Source organism: Camelus ferus, chromosome 20 (genome assembly GCF_009834535.1).
Source record: "Camelus ferus isolate YT-003-E chromosome 20, BCGSAC_Cfer_1.0, whole genome shotgun sequence".
Taxonomy (NCBI): domain Eukaryota; kingdom Metazoa; phylum Chordata; class Mammalia; order Artiodactyla; family Camelidae; genus Camelus; species Camelus ferus.
The window spans coordinates 35,243,775-35,267,029 of NC_045715.1; the positions used below are offsets into that span (position 1 = coordinate 35,243,775).

Consider the following 23,255-nt stretch of genomic DNA (forward strand, 5'->3'; position numbering starts at 1 on the left):
TGTATAATGAATAATAGAAGAGGGAGTTGAAGCAGAGTATTAATCGGGTTGAGACGTCCTTTTAAAACCTTTAAAAAAAGAGGGGGGAATGAATAGATGTATTTGAAACCTGTGTCTAATCAATAACAGGACATCAAAACCCAAGAGAAATAGAAATGAATTAAGAAGTAAAAATTAAGAGAGTAATAGAAAATAGAACAGGTAAAAACAGATTTAAAAAAAAAAGGGGGGGGTTGTCGGTGTTCTCCTGGAGTCTGTGTGCTTTTAATGTGAAGTCTTTCTGTCTTCGTCCTGTTTTGGAAGCTCAGCTTGCTGTTTTCAGAGGCCCTCCGTTGGCGCTCTCTTCTGTGCTGTTCCCAGCACCTGTCGGCAAGCAGATCGCACCTCCTCCTAACACTGGGTCAGGTGCAGCTCTCCTCTGCTGTGGGCGGGCGGGTCGCTGCCCCTCTGGATGCCGCAGTCAGATGTTGCGGACTGGCCAGGTAGGAGGGCGGGTCGTGCCCCCTCCCAGCACCTCGGTCAGGGGCTGTGTTCCTGCCCGAAAGGCGGGGGGCCGCTCTCCCTCTACCTGTGCCCTGGTAGCTCTGCTGCTCTGTGCGGCTGCGCGCTCCGCCCTGGTCGGCGCTCCGCAGGTGGGCTCGGGGAAGATCGAGGGACAGCACTGTCCCTGCTCCGAGCCAAAACCCAGCTCCTTGTTTGTCTTTGTGGAGCAAGTTCTCTGAGGGACCAGGATGGAAGGATCCTATCTGCCCCGGGCTGCAGGCCAGTCTCAGTCTGGCCTTTGAGGCTGCTAAGCCCTTCGGTGCGGATGCAGGTTTCGCCCCCACCCCCGCCTGGGTGCTCAGCGCTGGGGGATATGGCGGCTGTGCCTGAGCCCCGCCTCTCTTCCCCCGAAAAGTTTCCGTCGGTTTTCAGAGATTGGGGTATGCACCCTTCCCCCGAGAGCACATCAACCTTGCTGTTTTATGGAGGGCCCAGGTTGTTCTGCCCTGTACACCCACAGCCACGGCGCGCAGCCCCTTGTAGTCCCCCAGGGCTGCCTCCGTGCAGCCACTTCCGTCCTCCTCCCAGCTTGTGCAGCCTGGCGCTGCCTGCCGCTGCCGTCCCGCGTCTCAGGCTGGGTGTCGGGGGGACGCTTTGTGCCCGTTTAACTTAGTTTTGTCAGTCAAGGGCTGCTCTGTACAGATCCAAGCCTCGGAGGCTCCCCCTCCGTCCTGCTGGCCTCTCAGTGGGAGAGGGGAGACCCAGTGAGCGAGCGCCAGTCCTCCTTTGCCGCTCCCTCCCCGCGGGACCCGTCCCGGGCTGCTTTGCCTTTTGTTCTTTCTTTTTTCCTTTTCTCCTACCAGAATTTTGGCGTCTTTATCTTTTGAAGAGGGCGATGTTCCGTCGGAGTTCCGCAGGTGCTCTGGTTGGCTGAGTGGGTCTGTAGATGTGGGTCTTGGTGTATTTGTGGGAGAGGGTGACCTGCGAGCGTCCTTCTACTCCGCCATCTTCAAAATTCCAGAGCCTTTTAAGTAGTGAAGATGAATAAAAGTTACATACTTTTTTATGACAGATGGAGTTAAAAGTATCAGGAATTCTGAAAGTTCCTTCTTTGTCGTAGATAATTGCAGGTTACCAGTGTGCGGTGAGTAACGTGGAAAGAAGGGTATCTGGCTCACCAACAGCCTTCCACTGAGCTCTCCAACCCAAGGCACGAGGTTCTAAAAGTCTGTTAATTATGCTTACCCTGGCTTTGCAAGAAAATATACAAATATATCAAAATAGGAGGTGTCATTAAAACTTTTTTAACAATCAGATCAAGAAGACAATAAGCATATATAGTGACACTTTTACCTCATCTTTTCCAATTTGGATCCCTTTTATTTCTCTCTCTTGCCTGATTGCTGTGGCTAGGATTTCCAAGACTGTGTTGAATAGGAGTGGTGATAGTGGGCAGCCTTGTCCTGTCCCAGATTTTAGTGGGGAGCTTTTGAGTTTTTCACCGTTGAGTACTATGCTGGCTGTAGGTTTGTCATATATAGCTTTTATCATGTTGAGATATGTTCCGTCTATACCCACTTTGGTGAGAGTTTTTATCATAAATGGGTGTTGAATTTTATCAAATGCTTTTTCTGCATCTTTTGAGATGATCGTGTGGTTTTTGTCGTTTCTCTTGTTGATGTGATGTATTACATTGATTGATTTGCATACGTTGAACCAGCCTTGTGTCCCTGGGATGAACCCCCACTTGGTCATGATGTATAATCTTTCTTATGTGTTGTTGTTGGATTCTGTTTGCTAATATTTTGGTAAGGGTTTTTGCATCTATGTTCATCAGTGATACTGGTCTGTAATTCTCTTTTTTGGTGGTGTCTTTGCCTGGTTTTGGTATTAGGGTGATGGTGGCTTCATAGAATGAGTTTGAGAGTATTCCCTCCTTTTCAATCTTCTGGAAGAGTTTGAGAAGGACTGGTATGAGTTCTTTGTATGTTTGGTAGAATTTCCCGGTGAAGCCGTCTGGTCCTGGACTTCTATTTGTAGGGAGGTTTTTTATCGCTAATTCGATTTCATTTCTAGTGATTGGTTTGTTCAAGTGGTCAGTTTCTTCTTGATTCAGTTGTGATGGACTGTATGTTTCCAGAAACTTGTCCATCTCCTCTAGGTTATCCAGTTTGGTTCCATACAGTTTTTCATAATATTCTTGTGTGATATTCTGTATTTCTATTTTGTTTGTTGTAATTTCTCAATTTTCCTTTCTTATTTTGCTTATTTGTGCTCCTTCTTTTTTGTTCTTTGTGAGTTTGGCCAGAGGTTTGTCGATTTTATTTACTTTTTCAAAAAACCAGCTTTTGGTTTGATTAATTTTTTTCTTTTTTTTTTTTTTAATTTCTGTTTCATTTATTTCCTCCCTGATCTTAATTATTTCCTTCCTTCTGCTGACTTTTGGGGTTTTTTGCTCTTCTTTTTCTAATTCTTTTAGCTGATAGGTTAGATTGTTTATTGGAGATTGTTCTTCTTTTTTGAGGAAGGCCTATATTACTGTAAACTTCCCTCTTAGCACTGCTTTTGCTGCGTCCCATAAATTTTGTGTGGTCATGTTTTCATTTTCAGGAGGAATTCTTAAAAATGTGATGGAGTCACGAGCTGTGACTGCCACTGCCTGTCACTTCCTGGGGTGATTCAGAGGGACCCAGTGGGGCTGGGCAGTAGACTGGGACTGGGGACCCTGGCTCTGCAGGGCTTTTGAGATGCATGATTGGTAAAACACCAGCCCTTCTTTTGGCAAATGAGGGGCTGGAATGTAAGACTTTCTATCTGCTGTGGCAGAATCTGAGCCTCCTTCCTTCTGCTCCCATCTTAGCAATGATCTGATAGGAGAATACCAGCCTCTCCGTCATGCCCCGTGTCCTCGGAGTCTGGGGCCAAGCTTTGTAGTTCCAGCGAGAAAGTACAGCACCTTTACCAGAACTGACTGGCGGCGTTATGATTCTAGGGAGACTAAGCTGCAGGGAGTCAGTCTTAAAAACTCAACACCCAGTTCTCATAATAAAACAATGTGACAGATTGGATTTATTCTAAAAATGCAAGGTCGGCTCTACGTTTGAAAATCTGTTGATTCCCCAGGCGAGCAGATCACCTTCACCATCACACTGACTGTCACCGCCTCCTGCCACAGGACTAGATCCGACTGTCCGAATAGCAGTGATCGCAGTGGAAGTGAAACTGTTATTTATGTGTTTAGGGTCTGCTGCCCCAAACAGAAAGTTTTCTCCATCATGGCAGGAATTGTATCCACGTTGTTAATTGTTATAATCTCTATATTTAGCAGTGCGCCTGGAACATGATGTATGTGGTCACTCATAATTTGTCGTGTGAATAAAGGAGCAGGAAGTTGAACTGAATGACTTGGCGCTTCCCCTGCCATCAATACAATACTCTGTCTCTATGAAAGGACATGTATTCTTTTCTTTTATAGTGACCCCTTCTAAGCATTAATTCTACTAAGATTAGGGACCTTAGGGATAGGACAGTTCAAGCTGAATACAGGAGAGAGACTTCCCAAAAACCATCTGGGCTGTTATTTATGGGTCCCGTCCACAGATGGAAATACACAGCCTTGTGCTCTGTTGGGAGCGTGGGGGAGTCCCTGCCCCTTGGCCAGAGCTGCACCTGCACCCACCCTGGTTCTCAGGAATGCCCAGCTGCTGTGTGTCAGTCTTCCTTGCCATCCTCATTCCTCTCTCTCTCTCGTTAGAGAGCTTCCCTCAGTGTGTGCTGGAAATCTCCGATCAAGAGGTGTTGGAATGGTTCACGGCCAAAGACTTCATTGTCGGGAAGCCGCTCACGATCCTCGGGAGAACTTTCTTCATTTATGATTGCGACCCATTCACCCGCCAGTATTACAGAGAGAAGTTTGGCATCTCCGATCTCCCGCGGATTGACGTGAGCAAGAAGGAACCGCCTCCTGTGAAGCAGGTAACTGGACACCAGTTCTCAGGGTATCGAGAACGTTCATCTTCTGATGTAGAAGTTTAAGGAAAGCGGGTAGGAAAGGCTCTTACGTGAGTACCTGGTAAAAACCGGACAGAGCAGGTGGAATAGAGCAGTTCACAAAAGAAACACAAATGGCTAACGAACATATGAAAAGACCCTCAACTGATAATTAAAGAAATAAAAATGAAAATAATGAGGTTGGGGATCTGTTTGATTTTAAAGGACCCGCAGTATCCAGTGTTTGCCCTGGAGTGATGAAAGGCATTTTTCACGTGCTGTTAATAATTGAGCCAATAAGAAAAGCTTTTCTGAAGGGCAGTTTGTCATCATTTTAATTTTTTTCAAAATAAAATGTTACATATCCCTTGACCCAGAAAATCTGGTTTGGGGATTGTGAAAAAGATGTGTACAAGGTTGTGTATTGTAGCATTAATTATAGAAAAGTGTGAGGACATTGGCAGAATAAATTAGAATATATCCATCTGTATAATTAGAAGGCTAGTTAAAAAAAGAGGGAGTTTATGCATATTAACATGAAAAAAATGTCACTAACATTTTTAAGAGTCTGTGTGTACATGACATGGCACTGTTTTTGTAACTTACCGTATGCAACATCTACTTGTAAATACGGAGAAGACCCGGGGGAGTGTGCCCCCAGACTGTCAGCAGCGGGATGGGGGAGCCGCAGGAGTGGGACGTGCCCAGGGACCTTTCTTCTGATACTCTTCATTTCTCTTTTTTTATACCAAGCCTTGTATTTTATAATTAAAAAATTTTTTTGATTTAAAAAAAAGACATCTTTTAAAATTCCAGACCCCTAAGACATTTCATTGTTTTTCTTGCCTATTCATCAAACCCTTTCACTTAAAAACTGATTAGGAGCAAAACAAAAACTGATTAACTGAAGAGGTTGGAGGATGGTGTCCTTTCATGGCAACATCGCTCTCCCGAAAATCACGCTAAACAGCAAACTTCAGTTCTGTGCACCACAGAAATCCACTCTGACCTGACAGGAAGTTCACGGTGTCTCTAATGCACCAAAATGGTAATCTCATAAACTTGAGCCCTCAGAGTGGCTCAGCCACATATTTTAGAGTTTCAAATGACAATTGCATATTTTAAAAGTTACCCATTATACAGCAGATTCAAGAAGCATCTGAAGTATTAGGACACAGTGTCATGGACCAAAAGCACTGGTTCTTATTATACCTGTTGGGGTCACGAGCAGCTCATCCATCCTCTTTGTCTGTTGCCCATTTAAAATAGCGTGTCAACACCTGCAGCCCATCTTTCTTTTGCCAGGGTATGTGTCAAATAATATCACAGGACCCCCTTTCAAAAGACAGCTCTGACTATAAGGATCGAATTGCTGAATCCTCCAGCCCAGGGCCTGCTGTGTCTCAGGCCGGCTCCAGCTGGAGATGTGCTGGGAGGGGAAGGAAGAAGGCGGGACCCGGGGAGCTCACCAGCCACTGTGCCAGGCTATAGATGCAGCACCTGAAGGATGAGGGGACTCGGGCGCCATGTGTGTTGTGTAATTAAGAAAGCCTGGGCCGAGACTGGTGGGCAGGTGGCAGGAACAGGAGTCTCCAGGACTGGTTCTGTCCATAGTCAGAGGAGTGGCTCTGCTGAGGACAGGACCCAGGCAGTAGCCTGGAGTATGAGAAGCACGGTGCCAGGACTGCAGGCCCGGGGGCTTGTGCTTAGAGAAGGTCTTCATTCCAAGCAGGGGAAACGAGTTCAGGAAAAATAGGTAGAAGCCTGTTGAAACATAAGAGGAATTTGAGAGGCAGGTGCTCAGAGGCTGACCTCCCTGTTTCAAAACCCCTTAACCTCTGCCCTGCCCGCTGCCCCCCCAGTCCCCAACCAGGCTGCTCTCATTGTATGTTGACGCTAGATTTCTCCATGAGCATTTCTGCCTACACCCAGGGTAACTCTGAGCCTAGCATGTGATGTCTCACCCAGAGGCCCTCTGTCTGTGGCAACTTGTATGTTCACTGAGTAGTGGTTTTGCATTTGGATCAAATTAGGTCACTGTCCATCCACTGGATCCACTAGTCATGTTCCAGCCCTGAAGATCACTTGCCCAGGAAGTGGGTGAAGGATCTGTGTTCTGAGAGGACTACACCTTGGATGAACAGAGTCCCTGGTTTTAAGTCCCTGGACCAGAGATCATCTAGGCTAATTTGTTAAGATTCCTGAATACAATATAGTAAAACATTTGGGGAAGGGGTGTACACACGAAGCACGGCCCGAGCAGAGTTTGCCAAGAAATCACAGCAGAAAGGAGTCAGAGGAATGGAACTCTGCCGCGGTCCACCTCGCATCCACGAGAGAGAGAAAGACAGCTTCTGAACGGGTTAAGTTTTCGGACAAACGGATCCTGGCATCCAGTAGTGATGCTTCAAGCCCTTCATGGAGCCCAAATGAGAGAGAGAAACTCATCTTGTACTTTCACGCCAGCTCACCAGCAACCTCTGCACCTGGAATTTAGTCCTTGAGTTTGCTCCTTCACTGGGGAAGGGGAGTCCCGTGCAGACAGGGGGTCTGAGTTCTCGGTGAAGTGCAGCTGTCATTTCTCTGAGGCAAAAATCAAGAAATAAAAATGTTAGAAATATGGAGGGGGAGAGGAAAAGAGTAGCATGAACCAAGTCCTGACACCCCCACGCAGCCCCGACTCCAGCACATAGATGCACAGTTTGGGGTGAACTGAGAAGACAGTTTCCAGATCTGCCAGGCTGAGACCCTCACCCCAGAAGAAAGAAGTCACAGACCCTGGGCTTCTCTGTGCGGGGAGGACCACAGGGGCGGGGTTGGGGCCAGGCTCTGCATTGGCGGTAAGTGGTCAGTGGACGTGAGCAGTAGTTTCAGTCCAGCCCCGAGGGCTACTGTTGTGGCATCGCCAGTCACTTCTGTGAGCAGTGATAATGGTGTAAAATCTATAAAGAGGAACAGAATATGTGCTGTGTTATTTCTTTCTGATTACATTTGTATACATAGAAATGGCTTTTAAATAAATGCTTTATAGATTTTTAAAAGAAATGTACAGTTACCTTGAGTGTAATTTTTGACACAAGTAGCAGCTGCTTTATTTCTTGCTTCCTGTTTCTTTAGGAATTACCTCCCTATAATGGTTACGGACTAGTTGAAGACTCTGCTCAGAATTGCTTTGCACTCATTCCAAAAGCTCCCAAAAAAGATGTTATGAAAATGCTGATGAATGACAACAAGGTGCTTCGTTATTTGGCTGCACTGGTAAGGACAATTTTTATTTCCTAAGATTTTGTTCTGTCTCAGCAGCGTGCACAGGTGTCCATTTTGTCGGTAAGCAGTAGAGTAACAGCCGTCAGAGTTTCGTGTTTGCTTAAACCACCGTCAGCCCCAGCCTCCAGGCTGGTGGCATAGTATTAAGTATGATGCCCCGAACCAAGACCCAGCTCAAGTCCTGTCTGCCCCCAAATCTTTCTTAGATCATTATTTCTCCCCACATCCCTCAAACTTTCACAGACCTTTTTGCTTTTCTTTAAGCAATTATGAAAGCCAGACTTACATTCAGATTATTTATGTATCTGTGTGTCTTTCCAGTGAACTGTGATTTCCTTGAGAGAAGGGACCATGTCTTACTAATTTTTATCATTAGTGATATGTAGTTTGATGCATTGTATATTCAGTAAATGTAATAAGTGGAATCATACCCAGTTAATAGATGTTAACTCTCAAAGTTGAGAGGTCAGTGGCTAAGAGTCTGAGTTTGGAAACAGACATAAATTCAAATCCTGAATATTCCACTCACTGGCTGAATTGCCTGAAGCAAATTACTGATAGGAATTCAAAGGGTAATGTCTTTAAAAATAGAAAAAAATGTGGAAATAGAAATGTAATCATTTTATTTAGAAATATAGACATAAATGGCAGAAATTGAAGTAAGTTACTCTAGTAGTAGGAATTAGGAGGGGGAGGAGTGGGTCAGGTGACTTTTCAAACTATATACATGCACTTGAAAAAACAAAAATGAGGACACATTTGACTACTATATATTTTTAATGTTGAAAGAAAGCTTTAAATAAAAGGGAGTACTCGCAAACTCTAGGCTGGCTGGAGCGTCCTGTACCGTAAGGGGTCTCATTAATGAGGGGTTTGCATTTTTGCCAAGTTCTTTGAGTTACAGTTAAAGTTTGAGAGGCTTGTTGAATAATGACGCAGGAAGACAGGGACCACGACTTTTTAGACTTTGTAGGCCCTCAGTAACTGTTGGTTGAATGGCTAAATGAATGCATTTATACACACTATCCATGGCAATATAGTGTTGTACTCGTTTTATGTTTCAACACATAAGAATCAGGCTGATTGGCTTGTCCCAGGTCTGAGTGCTGCTTAGGCAGAGTTCTGACTTTCAATCCAGCGTTCTTTTTTTTTTTAATTTAAAGAGAATATGGGTATTATACAGTGTAAATAACTTTGGAAATATATCAGTACATTCAGTGTAAGCAGTTTTAATATTGCCATCTGATATGTAAGTGAGGCAGTAGGCAGGAGAGCATCACAGTTGTCTTCACTACAGAGAAGCAGTTATCAGAGCCCTCAGGAAGCTGACAGGAGGAGGCCCCAGAGGAAGGAAGTTGGAAAAAGAAATCTTATTGATAATCCTCAACGCAGCATTGTTTTGATCAAGAACCAATAAGTGGTCACTTCTGCAGCACAGACCCTTAAATTGGAAGGATACAGAGCAGGTTAGCGTGGCCCCTGGGCAAGGATGACACGCAGATTTGGGAAGCATTCCATATTTTTATTGCATAGAAAAAAAAAAAGAAACAGTAAATGCTTAGGCTATGAAAAGGGAGATGGACTCACACGAGATTGTAAACTATGTAATTGTAAGCTTACCTTCCCTACCTGAAAATCTGGGGGAAATTATTATGTAATTGATGATAAAAATTGTTACGAATAATGTTAAATATTGATAAATGAGGAGAAAGAATACATTTATGTTGACTGCAGTCTTCTATACTCACAAATGACCCAGGCAACTGTGACATGTCACCAAAGGTTGAGGAGTAGGTGGAGGAGTTCTCTTTCTAGCAACGCAGACGAGATAATTTGGACAGCCCTCTTGCTGAGGACAGCTAGAAAAACTGGTGTGTGTGTGTCTGCTTGGCTGCTGCTGCTGCTGCTGCTGCTGCTGCTGCTGCTGCTGCTGCTGCTGCTGCTGCTGCTGCTGGAGGGTGCGGAACAACTAATAAGACGCGAAGGCTCGCTGAGCAGGAATCGGGAATGCTGAAAACCAGAGAGGTGGGCCTGGCAGAAGGGGCCATTTTTCCGTGAGAATGTTTGCTGATTCTAGAAAGAGAACTGTGAAGGCAGACGTTGGAATCTGGGGCCTGTCAAGGGCAGAAGCACCTCTGTGCTGATGTCTGTGCATGACTAATGCTTGAAGGAAATACTGTCTGCCTTTGAATTATCTAATCCCTGAGTTAGCTCAGTTATGGAAATCAGATTAAGATGATTCTGGATTATTAATGCTCCCAGATGTCTGGCAGAAACAACTATCAGTTCTCTGAAGATAGCAGCATCCTTGGCTTCAAATTATTTCTATAAACAACCTAAGAAACACAGTGTATGGCAGTGATTCATAGAACAGTATTCATAGCACAGTGTCCAGACACAAGGCAAGACGACGTGAGGGAAATGAGCAGAAACAAGGGAAAGTAGAAATAGATCCACGGAGGCGTCAAATCCTGGTTTATCAGATGCAAACAAAGAAAAAAACTGTACTTACTATGTTTAAGGAGATAAAGATAAGATCGATACTTTCAGTAGAGAACTAGACACAAAAGATTTCAGTTCGGAAAAACTATCAGTGTAATAGAATGCAAGAAAAAATTAGATATAGAAAAGCATTTGATAAAATTCGTCTTTTATGGTTTTAAAACAAAACTCTTAGTAAACAGAGGGTAAAAGAAATTTCCCAGGAAGGCATCAAGAATTGGCAAGACACTCCGGAGAAGAAGACTGGTAGATTTGCTCAACGGAATATCACAGTATATTAAGACATCATGTAAAGTAATGAAGTCAGTATGGTATTGGTGCAAAGACAGATAATTAGACCAATGGAGTAGGACAGAGAGCCCAGAAACAGACCCTCACACACTTAGGGTGTATGACGAATCTGGCCCTGGTTGAGAGAGGAGGTCTTCTCAGTAAATATCAGAACAATGGCTTTCCATGTGGGAAAAAAGAAGAAAATCTGACCCTCACCTCACACCAAAAATAGAAATGATTTCTGGGGAGACTGAAGATTTAAATGTCAAAGGCCAGGCAGTCAAACGTCTTAATGATAACATAACCTTAACCATGTACTCGGGAAAGACTTCTTTAGCAGGACGCAAAAACCAGTCATTGCTTTAAGAATTAATAAATTTGACTACATTAAAATGGAGAATTTCTGTTCCTCAAAGGAAAAAAAAAAAAACCACTATTAAGACACTTAAAAAAGAAAAAAAAGCAAAGTCAGACTGGGAGAAGATGTTACTACAAAAACCAACCAAGAACTTACATCCAGAATGTGTAAAGGACACTGTATAATTGGTTTTAAAAATAAGTTAGAAACTTGATTTACAGGCATTTCACAGAAGAGGGTATTCAGAAGGCCAGTAAGCATGTGAAAAGGTGCTCAGCCTCTTTCATGGTGGGGAGGTCCAGATTATAACCACGACGAACGGCCCCTCTTCACACACCAGGATGGTTAATGAGAACCATTGGTGAGAACATGGAACAGGGGGAAATCTCAGACGCCCAGTGACACCCTCCCTTTGGAAGAGAGGTTGGCGTAATCAAGTATCTTGATTCTGCCAAAAATGGTAAACTCTGTGCATCGGAGATAAGAAAATTCATAGCAGCATAATTTACGATAGCCAAAAATAGACCTAAATGTCCATCCATAGGAGACTGGATAAATAAATTATGGCATATTTATACAGTGATGTGAGTTCTGCTCAGCCATAAAAATTAATCAACTGCAGCTGCAGATAACAAGAATAAATCACAGAAACATGAGCTTGAATGTAAGAACCCAGACACCAAAGAATACATTCATATTATGTAGTTTCATATATATGAAGACTGAAAAAACACAGGCAAAACTAAAACTGTGTAGGGATGCCTGCTTTGTGGTAAAACTAAAGAAAATCATAAAACTTAACGAAAATGGCTTTTATGGTGGGAAAGGGATAGGATCCTGGTTGGGAGGGTGCTTTTTAGGTTGCGTTGCTGGTTCTGTCTCTTGACCTGGGTGGTGGTTATGTGGTTACTCACTAGATGAAAACTCTTTGAACTGTACTATTGGTTCCTTGCAGTTTTCTGTGTGTGTCATAGTTCGTAGTTAAAAAAAAAATGTTAATAGAACACCAGCAGAACCATTAGTAAAGAGGTAACGGGTGTCTTCCTACGGGCAAGAAAACAAGAAGTGAGATTCTGGTCGTGGTAATTTTCAAAGGCTTTTCCTGCCTGTTGTGAAGGTGAAGTAGAGGGCGGGTACACTTGGTTCACCGCAGAAGCTCTGGAGGACGAAGGAAAGGGTGCCTGAAAATGAGACGGCGGGATGTCAGAGGAAAAGATGGAAATTCAGGAAGTGAGCTGGAGGCATAATCAGAGACAAATGCAGTGGAGTTCCCTTGAGTCCAGGCACACCCTGGATGTGTGCTGAGGAAACAGCCACTGGTGCCTAACTGGAAATGTGCTGGGGAAATATCCGGGCTCAGGGTGGGGTGCTGACTTGCAGAAGCTCTGGAAGAGCGTAGGAAACGTGGTGTGAGCAGTGATCTCCAAAGCAGCGTGCAAATCCTTGTGAGGAGCATGCAGGACGGTAAAATCTATGGGATTTGTTAAGAAGAAATTACAGCCTCTGTTTATGATTTATTATGAGTGCGTTTATTTTATGGCCCCTGATAGTTTTATATGTACTTTGTATTGTACAAGACATATCTGTATAGAAGGACGTGTGTATTTAATTATTGATTTATTAATTCAGCAAACCTTACAGAACTCTGCTTTGGGCATGGGTCTAGGGCGAGAACGAGGCGCAACTCTCTGTCCTCATGGAGCTGATGTTCCAGTTGGGGACATCCTAGTCGATTAGCAAGTAGGTCATAAAATACATCAGGTAGTGTGACACGTGCTGTAAAAGGTAAAGCAAGGAGAATGAGGGACGGGGAGGGGCGCGTTCATTTCAGGGGCTCAGGGAAAGCCTCCCCGAGGAGGGCACAGCTGAGCAGAGCAGGGAGGGAAGCCGGGGCGGAGCTGAGGGTGGGGCCGGGGCCGGGCTGGGGCCAGCTCCGGGCTTGGCAACCAGGGCCACGAGGCCGGAGCGGGGGTGGTGGTAGCCGTCACCCAGGGTGCAGGTCACAGAGACTGTGAGTCACAAGCCTGGAGAGAATTTAAAAATAAAACCAACTAAAAGTTGACCTGCTTCTTACTGTCGTCATGTGCCCATAATTCTAAAGGACGTCAGTGATCCGATACCCATCTGCAAAGAGACAGCTGCTCCGTACAGTGGAATCTCAATGAATAAACATAGAAGAGGGCAGTAAAAAATTACCATGAAGCACACGCCACAGTGGTGCTTGTTGCTGACAGGACTCATCTGTGGATGCTCAAATTAGTGGGAAAACCTTTGGGGAGAAACAAGATTTTCATAGTTTCAAAGTGTCTCCCTCAACATAGTTACAACTGCAGAGGGAAAGATGGTAACTTTACAGGGAAGAAACCCACCAGGCATCTTCTTAACGAAGCAGTCAAGGTCAGCATCACCAATAGAAAGATGTGTTGACATCTTGAACTCCTTGATGTGCCCTGAGAAGGACATTAATATTTTTTTGTGTGTGGTATTTTTGCCAAAGATGCAAAAAATGAGATGCATGAGGGACAGTCAACAAAATAATTGACCAGTACTCCTCAAAAGTGTCAAGGTCATGAAAGACAAGGGCAGACTGAGGAACCTTCACAAATCGGATGAGACTGAAGAGAGAGAAACGAAGAACTAAGTGGAAGCAGGTGAAATGTGAGAGAGGACGCTTGTTTAAAGCGTTGTACCGCTGCTGCTCTTCCTGGGTTTGACCCGTGTCCTGTGGTTATGTGAGGTGTTAATTTTAGGGGAAGCTTGGTGAGGGCATGCGAAAATTCTCTATTATGCAACTTTTCTGTAAGTCTAATAAACTTAGAAATTCATAATAAAATGGCAAAACATTTTTTTATTGAGTTATAGTCATTTTACAATTTTATGTCAAATTCCAGTGTAGAGCACAATTTTACAGTTATATTTGAACATAGATATCTTCATTGTCACATTTTTGTTTTCGCTGTGAGCTACCACAAGATCTTGTATATATTTCCCTGTGAAAACTTTTTTTTTTTTTAATTTAAAAATACTCCTTTCCACCAGGGTGAACCATTGCCACCGTCCCCCAGCCCCCTTGTACACCTGCCTGAGCCCCGCTCAGAGCTCGTGTTTATTTTGAATGTGATGGGAGCTCTTCTGGATGTTTGAGAACAGAGGGGTGGTGTGATTTGATTTTTATTAACTATACGGTGCGTGTTTGTTTTAAAAAAAATTTCTTATGATAAATGTATCTAGTGGAAAAAGTTGGAGGACTGTTAGGTAGGGAATGGTCTGATGAAATTATTTTACTAAGAGGAAACCCAATGACTTTCTCCAGGAGATGAGAAATTATTACACTGAGAATTCCCTGGTCTGAATAATAAGATACGTGCTGAAGTGGTGGTGTGAGAGAGTTTGGGTCAGGAATGAGCTTGTCTGTGTTTACGCTTGTTCTGTCTGGAATTTGTTTCTTAAGGGCTATGGGCTCTCTCTCAGTGATTTGATTTAGGAAAAGTCTTGTCTACAGCAGAGTTTCTCAGAATCCCTTTCAACTCCATGACATTAGAGTACTCCCTCTTCCCTTCTTAAATTTTCTTTTCAAAATCACACATGGAAATGGATTTGTTTAAAGAGCTAAAGTTAGCATAACCATTGAGTGTCCCTGGGGTTGAACACAGTGTCAGCCTCTGGGCAGACGGTGGCCCATGTGTGTGTTTTGGTTGGCCTGCCTGGTGCTTTTGAAGAGTTGAAGTCAACATTTTAAAACCAGGGGTTTTATGTAGTGAGGCGGGTTTCTATCTTCTCATGAAAAATTGGAAGATCTAGCAGCATTGGGCCTTTTCCCACGGGGCAGCCATCCCTGCAGGGGTGACACACAGGTGGGGCAGCCTCCCTGGGAGGAGGTGTGTCCTTTCCAGGCCCCCCGAGCCCCCCATCCTGTGCATTTATGTTCTCCGCGTGTTAGGTTTACATTGTACACCTGGTCCCTGTAGGCATTTCATATCATGTCCCTTCATAATATCCTCTTTTCTTCACTTTTCCAGGAATCTCCCATCCCAGAAGACAGAGACCGCCGATTTGTCTTCTCTTATTTTCTAGCCACGGACATGATCAGTATCTTTGAGCCTCCTGTTCGCAATTCTGGTATCATTGGGGGCAAGTACCTTGGCAGAACTAAAGTTGTCAAACCAGGCTCCTCTGCAGAAAACCCCGTCTACTACGGCCCCAGCGACTTCTTCATTGGGGCTGTGGTTGAAGGTGGGTCTCGGCACGGTTTTGCTTGCTTGCTAAGTGAGTGTGCGGGTTCTTCTTATTTGGAATTGAATTCAAGTAACCCTTGTAGGAGGCAGTTAGCTTGACATGTTAGATGTGGGTCTTAATCTCCTCCTTTATCAAATAGAACTGTGAATTTGTTGCATTTCTTGGCTACAGAAGTAGACTTGAGCTTCCTAAGCTGAATGACCTACTGCACGGTAGTTTTGAGAGCTGTTGGAAGGTCATGACTCAAGGTCACAAATACACATCTGTGAACCTGCCATCGGAGGAGCGGTATTACTTTTCTCTCAGTTGCCTGATAGAAACACACCCAAGCTGAGTGCATTTCTGCCCTCTCCCCAGTGTTCGGCCACCGGTTCGTCATCCTTGATGCAGACGACTATGTTTTGAAATACATGGAGAACAACGCTGCCCAGTACTCACCGGAGGCTCTCCTGTCGGTGCAGAGCCGTGTTCGGAAGCGGGAAGCTCCTGCCCCGGAATTGGAAAAGTACGTTTGCCCATCTAGGGTCCATTTTGGCTTTGGCACAGTGAGCTCTCCAGGAAATAGTTCTTAATAGAACGAATGGATAATCACCATTCAGATTTTCAGATCTCCCTCGCCAAATGGGTGTCCTTAGACATACACATAGGGTCCCTGGGTCCAATATAATGACTGGTAACTTAGAACTTTTTCAATTTCATTTATTTAGCAAATAATTATGGAAAGCCTAGCATGTGTCAGACACTATCACTAGGCCCTGGGGCTTTTTAGCAGTAAACAAAATGGACAAGAAGTTGCTGACCTCCTGGGCGGTGGGGGAGAGCCAGTAAACAGCACAAGTGAGGAGATGGCACGGTGTGTTAGGTGCTGTGGGAAGATGGGGCGAAGCAAGGGTGGTCAGGGTTCCGGACAGTGAGGGTGGGTGGCGATTGGTTGGCAGAGGTGATCACACCTTGCGAAGGTGACTCTGAGCAAACGCTTGCAGGTAAACAAGTTAGTCGTGTGGACACCTGGAGGGAGAGCTTTCTGGGAAGAGGGGGTGGTGGGTGCTTGGACCCTGAGCAGCTCCCTGCCCGGTGTGCTCAGGTGACCTGGCCGGGAGCGTGGCCGCCGTGGGTGAGGGGGAGTGACAGCTGGAGTTAGGAGGTTAAGCAGGGGCCACAAGGTTTAGGACCTGCGAGGTCTGTGGCAAGGTACTGGGTTTTCTCTGAGTGAAATGAAGAGCCGTTTGGGGCATTCTGAGTAGAGGAACAGCAAGATTTAACAAATGTTTTAAAAGAACTGGTTGTTATGTTAAGAAGAGATGAGGTGGGAGCTCAGTTAGGAGAATATTGTGGTGATCTGGGCAGGAGGTGGTGCGTAGGCCAGGGGGCACCAGCGAAGGGAGGGGATGTGGCCCGATTTTGGATGTATCTTAAGGCAGAGCCAGTAGGACTTCAGACAGACTCTACAGGGGAGATGAAAGAGAGACAGGGGTTAAAGATGACTTGGGTTTTTGGCCTGAGCACCTAGAAGGAAGAAGAGGCCATCGTCTGAGATGGGGAAGATGTACATTGTGGGGAAAGGAGGGTTTTTTTGGCAGGGGGATTTCAGTTTTGGATAGACAGGGTTTGAGATGCCTATCAGATGCCCAGGTAGAGATATGCAACAGGCTGTTGGATACATAAGTCTGGAGTTCAGGTGACAGAAATGGGGAGTTGTTGGCATGTAGATGATATTTAAAGCCAAGGTACTGGGTGAAATCTCCGGGGTAGTCATTGCAGGTAAAGGAGAGAGACCGGCTCCAAGGGTCTCCCTCTGGGCCCCCCAGCACTGAGAGCTGGGGAGGGAGACCGAGAGGACAACCCGAGAGGCAGGTGGGAAAGCGGGTGTGTGTGCATCCTGGAAGGCAGGTGGACAGACCGCAGCCGCCCGCGGTCACACGCTAGTGCAGGACTGTGCCCGTGGCCGCGCCCACAGCCTTGGTCCCGATGGGGAACTTGACTCTTGTTCTGCAACGGTTAAAACTGTCAGAACATGAAAAACTCTGATGGTTATAAATGTGTAGGGAAATAAATAGTAAAACTGATTTTTATTTAGTAATTCAAAACATTGGCAACATGGAGAATTTAAAGTGCTCTATTTCTTTGTGAAAAACGTGTTAAGGGTCGTTGGAATGGTGCTTGCCTTCCGGTTGTCCTATAACTTACAGTGCAGAGCGAACATCTTTTTGATGCCTTGGCACACTGTCATATTCCTTTCTAAGTTTGGACCAACTTCCAACGATTTATTATTTTTGCTTTTAGCATTATGAAATATGTCCTCGAGTTCCGTTAGTAACAGTGAAATATCTCAGAGTTCTTTTAATGTGACGTTTTTGGCTGGCGCCTGGGGTGTCTTCATCCCTTGCATTGCGATCACTTCCCTCATCTGTGTCAATAAACCTCCTTCCTGAGTCCCTTGGGCAGCGTATCGAGAGTCCAGGGAACGGCAGGGTGTCAGCAACAGGCAGCTCGTTCCTCTGCAAGTCCTTTGTGCGGGACTTGAATTTTACTTCTAGCTTTATCACCATTTGTTTCTTTGCCACACTGTTGGTCAATCCCCTCCGTCAGTTATCTGTTTTTGTACAATGTCACTTGGGTTTATCCGTGAGAGAAAAGGAGGCAGCGTATCTGCAGGCTTTGCTGTCTGTGTGTGACCCGAAAAATAGCCACCGGCCACCAGTCACTGACAGGAGTGATAGGATTGTCGCAGATCATGACGCATCTGTTATTCATGTTATGATTCGTGAACTGAAAACCTGACAGTGAATTTGCGCTTTCTGCGAATACTCACAGCTAATAAATTGCGGTAACTGACACTTGAACCATGTTGCCCAGGGCTGGGCCATTGAACCAAACAGTGGGAACTGAAATTCATCGGAACTGTGCAAAGCAGGGCTTGCCCGCACATCGAGGAAGACAGTGATTCCTCGTGTTGAATTGGGACTTGGCTGCGGGTAGTGGGTGTTGGGGACCTCAGCGAGGACTTCCACTGGAACGCGAGGTTTGGAAACCTGATGGGAGTGCATTTAAGAGAATGGGAGGAGAGGAATTTGACCTTGGAAGTATAGACAACTCTTTTTGAGGAAGTTTGGTGCCAAGGGGAACAGAGAAGTGGGGCAGGAGCCAGTAGGGGATGTGGAGTCGAGAAGGGTTTTTGTTTGTCTTAAAGCTGGAATAGAGAACAGCATGTTTATATGTAAATAGGAATAATCCCCCGAGGGGAAGGGAATGTGGATGGATGTGTGAGAGAGGATGGGGTCTGGTACTCACGGAGGAGTTGGCTTGAGATGGGAGCACTGGTTGTCTGTCTAGGGCAGAAGTTCTGAAACATTTTGGCCTCAGGACACCTTTACATTAAAACTCACTTAGGACCTCAGAGATTTCAGTTTATGTGGTTTATAGCTATTGATATTTGCAGTATTAGAAATGACAGCTGAGACATTTAAAAATATTTATTCATATTTTTAAGAAAAACCATTTCATGTTAATACAAATAATGTAATTTCTATGAAAAATAACTATATATTCTCAAACCCAAAAGAGGTGGCACTGCTATACATCTTTGCAAATCTCTTTAACGTCTGACTTTATTAATAGGAGGCAGCTGGACCTTCATCTGCCTCTGTTGTGCACCCACTTCTCTGTCACTTGTCACATGTCCTTTGGAAAACTCTGCTGTGCATTTGTGAGAAAACAAGAGCGAAAAAGCAAATAAAGATTTACTGTTATCATGAGAATAGCCTTGACCTCACATACTCCAGCAAGGACCTTGGGAACCCACCGGGGGCCCGGATTACTCTTTGAAGCCCTGAGGTGTATGACAGGCAGGAAGTCAGGGTGTGTGGGTGCGGATGCAGGCAGGCAGGCAGGAGGCACGATCGAGGGTCCTTCTGACCGGCTCCCTGTTTTCAGTGTAGCAGCGCAGTGGGAGGAACGGGGACTGGGGAGACGTTGCAGGTTTCAGGAGGGAGGAGTGTTCTGAAATACTCTATTCTATTGACTATGTAAATAAAAGAGACAAAATGAACGTAAAACGTAGAAGTAAAATAAATACATAGCATTATTTCATCTGTACTCAGAAACAAACTGTCGATTAAAATTAATATTCACCATCAATTTTAAAATGCATCCTGATTTCAGAGATGTAAAAAATGTGAAAAGAAAGTCTCGGATCTGGTGAAATACGGCTGCCGTCTAGGAGAGCCAGAGGCGCGCGGGCTGGGGCACGTAGTTGGGCGGCTGGGCTCCGTGAAAGTGAGATTCAGAGCATGCATTTAACTCAAGTACTTCTCCAGAGCTTTCCCCACGAATGTGCAAACACCGGCAGGAAAGCTTCTTGCTCTGGTGTACCACCAGTAGAATGTTTCCCCCACTGATGGAGTCATGAGAAACAGATAGTACTGGGGCAATTAGAATAAGATACCAGTAAAAATAAAGAGAAATGCAAAGCTCTGGGTTAAGAGATCCATGACTGTCTTCGTTTTGACCATCACTGTCCCTCTCTTCTCTCGTGGTGGGTCAGAAGGGCTGGTGAGGGGGGTGGCAATGAGAGAAGAGGCTTGAAGATGATACGAATCCAAGGTCACACCTTACACATCCTTCCACGTCTTTCCACGTCCTCTAGCCTTTCTGTCCTTGGCTCCTAACTCCTCCCTCTGGTACAGAACCCCACTCTAAGGAAATACAAGTCCTTTATTTGCCTAATCGTTGCTAAGAATAATGAAAGGGGTCCTGCGTACTTGTCGGGCCTGAGAACTTTCTATATCAAGTGTCAGTTCCAGGCCGATGAAATCTGAATTAGCCATTGTCTTTGAGCCAGAAAATTAAAGCAGAGCACAGATGCCTGGGGATTGACTTCATCCGAAGTCCTGTTCGGGCTTGGGTCCTCGTGGCAATACATTGAACTCAAGGGAACGAGCTCCTCACAGACGCCCCTGCGGGAGGAGCGGGACCGCACACGCGTGCCTGGCTCCGGTGCATGTTGGGTCAGCGTGTCCACGCGTGCTGTTCGGCCTCCTGAGGACCCGCCTCCCCTGCCCAGCGATCCTTTTCATCCTCTTTCACTTCCAGCCATTTCCCCCACATGAACGTTTCTGAATATCCTCACTTCTTTTTCCGTCTTCTTTAAGCCCCCAGCTCCTCCATGTTCATTTTGCAGCTGGTCTCAAACAGATCCAGGGATCCGGTGCGAGCTGCTCCAGCCCCCCGAGAACGTCTCTCTGCTCATCTCTTTACCTCCTGGTCAGAGCCGAGCCGCTCCCATTCCTCCACGTGTGATTCTTTTATTTTGTGTCTGCCGCCGCCTCCCTTCTGACTGCTCTGGCATCCAAACACTTCCTGAGTCGCTTCCTGGAGGTCACTGACTGCTTTCAGATCCAGTGGTTTCTTGTCGTTTATTCATTAATCCAGCAGATGCTGGAGGCTGTACCACGTGCCGGTCCTCAGTAAACGCTCGGGCAGCCGTGTGGGAGAATCAGGAGCTCGCTGTCTGGGGCAGGGCTGGCAGACTATTTTGGAAAAAGGCTTTGTGGGCCACGCCATCTCTCCTGTGACTCCTCAGCTCTGCCCTTGTGGAGCGAGAGCAGCCGCAGACCATGTTCCATATGAATTTCAGGGTTTTCTTCTATTTCTGAAAAATGCCATTGGAATTTTGGTGGGGATTGCATTGAATCTATAGGTGGCAATAGGGTAGTATCATTCTAACAACGTTCATTCTTCCGATTCAGGAACACAAGGTATCTTTCCATTTGTTTGTCATCTTCAGTTTCTTTCATCAGTGTCTTAGAGTTTTCAGTCTACAGGCCTTTCAGTTCCTTGGTTAAATTTATTCCTAAGTGTTTTTTTTAATGCTATTTTAAATGACACTGTTTCCTTCATTTTCCTTTCAGATAGCTCATTGTTAGTATGTAGAAATACGACTAATTTTTGTATGTTGATTTTGTACCCTAGATCTCGACTGAATTTTTTGACTAGTTCTAACAGTTTTCTGGTAGAGTCTTAGGGTTTTCTGTATATAAGATCATGTCATCTGCAAACAGACCATTTTATTTCTTCCTTTCCTATTTGGATGCCTTTCTTTTTTTCCTTGCCTAGTTTCTCTGGCTGGGTCCATGTTGAATAGAAGTGGCAAGAGTGGGCATCTTTGTCTTGTTCCTGATTTTACAGAGTCGGCATCATTGTCTTGTTCCCTGCTGGGTGTGGTGGTAGCTGTGGGCTTGTCATATGTGGCCTTTATAATGTTGCAGTACACTCCTTCTACACTTGATTTGTTGAGAATTTTCATCATGAAAGGATGTTGAATTTTGTCAAATGCCTTTGCTGTATCTACTGAGTTGATCATATGATTTTTAGCCTTCGTTCTGTTAATGTGGTGTATTTTTTGGTGCCTCTTAAACCATCCTTGCACAGTAAGGATAGATCCCACTTGATGATGATGTATGGCCCTTTCAGTGTGCTGCTGAATTCGGCTTGCTAGTATTTTGGTGAGGACTCTTACGTTTGTGTTTACCATGGATACTGGTCTGTAATTTTATTTTCTTGTGGTGTCCTAATCTGACTTTGATGCCAGAGTAATGCTGGCCTTGAAATATGCACTCGGGAGTGTGCCCTCCTCTTCAGTTTTTTGAAGGAGTTTGAGAAGAATTGGTATTAATTCTTTAAATGTCTGGTACGACTCACTATGAAACCATCTGGTCCTGGTCTTTTCTTCATTGGGAGACTGTTGATTGTTGATTAAATCTCCTTGCTTGTTATTGGTCTGTTCAGATTTTCTCTTTCTTCACGATTCAGGCTTGGTGGGTTGTATGTTTCTAGGGATTTGTCCATGTCTTCCAGGTTCCCCAGTCTGTTGATGTATAACTGTTCATAGTAGTCTCTTATGAGCCTTTGCATTTCTGTAGTATTCGTTGTAGTGTCTCCTTCATTTCTGATTTTTATTTATTTGACTCTTTTTATTCTTAGTCTAGCTAAGGGTCTGTCAGCTTTGTTTATCTTTTCAAAATTACAGCTCTTAGTTTCATTGATCTTTTCTATCATTTTTCTAGTCTCTCTTTCCTTTATTTCTGCTCTGATCTTTATTATTTCCTTTCTTCTGCTAACTTTGGGTTTGGTTTTTTATTTTTTCTCTAGTTCCTTGAGGTATAAAGTTAGGTTGTTTATTTGAGATCCTTCTTTTTTCTTAATGTAGGCATTTATTGCTAGAAACTTCCTTCATAGAACTGCTTTTGCTGCATCCCATAAATTTTAGTATGTAGTACAGGGGACCCATGAACAACATAGGTTTGAACTGTGTGGGTCTACTTAAATGCAGATTTTCTCCAATAAATATGTATCTTACCACTATACAGTCCTTAGGGGGTTGAATCTGTGGATGTAGGACTGCAGATATGGATAACCACATCTTCAGTGGGCCGATAAGTTATGCAGATCATTGACTGCATGGAGGGTTGATGCCTGTAAACCCTGCATTTATTCAGTGGTCAACTACATTTCCATTTTTGTTTGTTCCTAGATATTTTAATTTCCCTTTTGATCTTCTTTGATTTCTTCATCATACTACTTTTAAGAGGCTGCCATCACTTAAAAACAAAATTCTGAAGTTCTTAGTCTGGAATCCAAGAACTACCATAGCGTGGCTCCAGATGACCATCTAACTTGAGTTCTAGCTTTCCTTCCCCAAACGCTGCCCTGCAGACGAACAGGTTTACAGTACGACTCTCAAGCTTCCTTCCTTCCTTCATGCTGTCTCCACTGTCTCTAGTTCCTTTGTTCTGCAGTTCCAAGCCCTCCCAGCCTTCAAGGCCCAGGTTAGAGGCCATCTCCCAGGTCTTCCCTTCCTGGTCCTCTCCTCCTCTGCACCTTTCTTAAATGGTAATGGTGGTTTTCCCATTTCTGTTCCTGCTTTCACAGTTTGTGTCCTGGCTCCCCTTCTGGAGAGCAGGGATCCTTACTAGAGACAGATTCCTTATTATACTCAACAGCTTATTCTAAAGCCAGCACTCAGCCGTCCATGTTCAATAAACAGTTGTTAGGTGAGTGGACTGACATTTCTACAAGGACTGTCAGAAGAACTTGCTAAAAGCTCACATCGGCACGTGTCTGCCACATCAGGTACTAAATACTTTAT

The 23,255-nt window shown here is 44.7% G+C and overlaps 1 protein-coding gene and 1 non-coding gene across 3 annotated transcripts in view; both read left to right on the forward strand.

Annotated features, from left to right (window-relative positions):
• The window catches only part of EFHC1 (EF-hand domain containing 1), a 107,827-nt gene that overhangs the window by 79,533 nt on the left and 5,039 nt on the right, over positions 1 to 23,255 (forward strand). For both annotated transcript variants that reach the window (XM_032463257.1, XM_032463258.1), the window contains exons 6-9: positions 4,238 to 4,458; positions 7,591 to 7,731; positions 14,893 to 15,106; positions 15,467 to 15,614. In XM_032463257.1, the coding sequence (XP_032319148.1) occupies positions 4,238 to 4,458; positions 7,591 to 7,731; positions 14,893 to 15,106; positions 15,467 to 15,614 (724 nt within the window). The remainder of the gene's footprint in view (positions 1 to 4,237; positions 4,459 to 7,590; positions 7,732 to 14,892; positions 15,107 to 15,466; positions 15,615 to 23,255) is intronic.
• On the forward strand, positions 9,158 to 9,264 carry LOC116658404. The gene has a single exon (XR_004313784.1). It is a non-coding gene; the product is annotated as a U6 spliceosomal RNA (small nuclear RNA).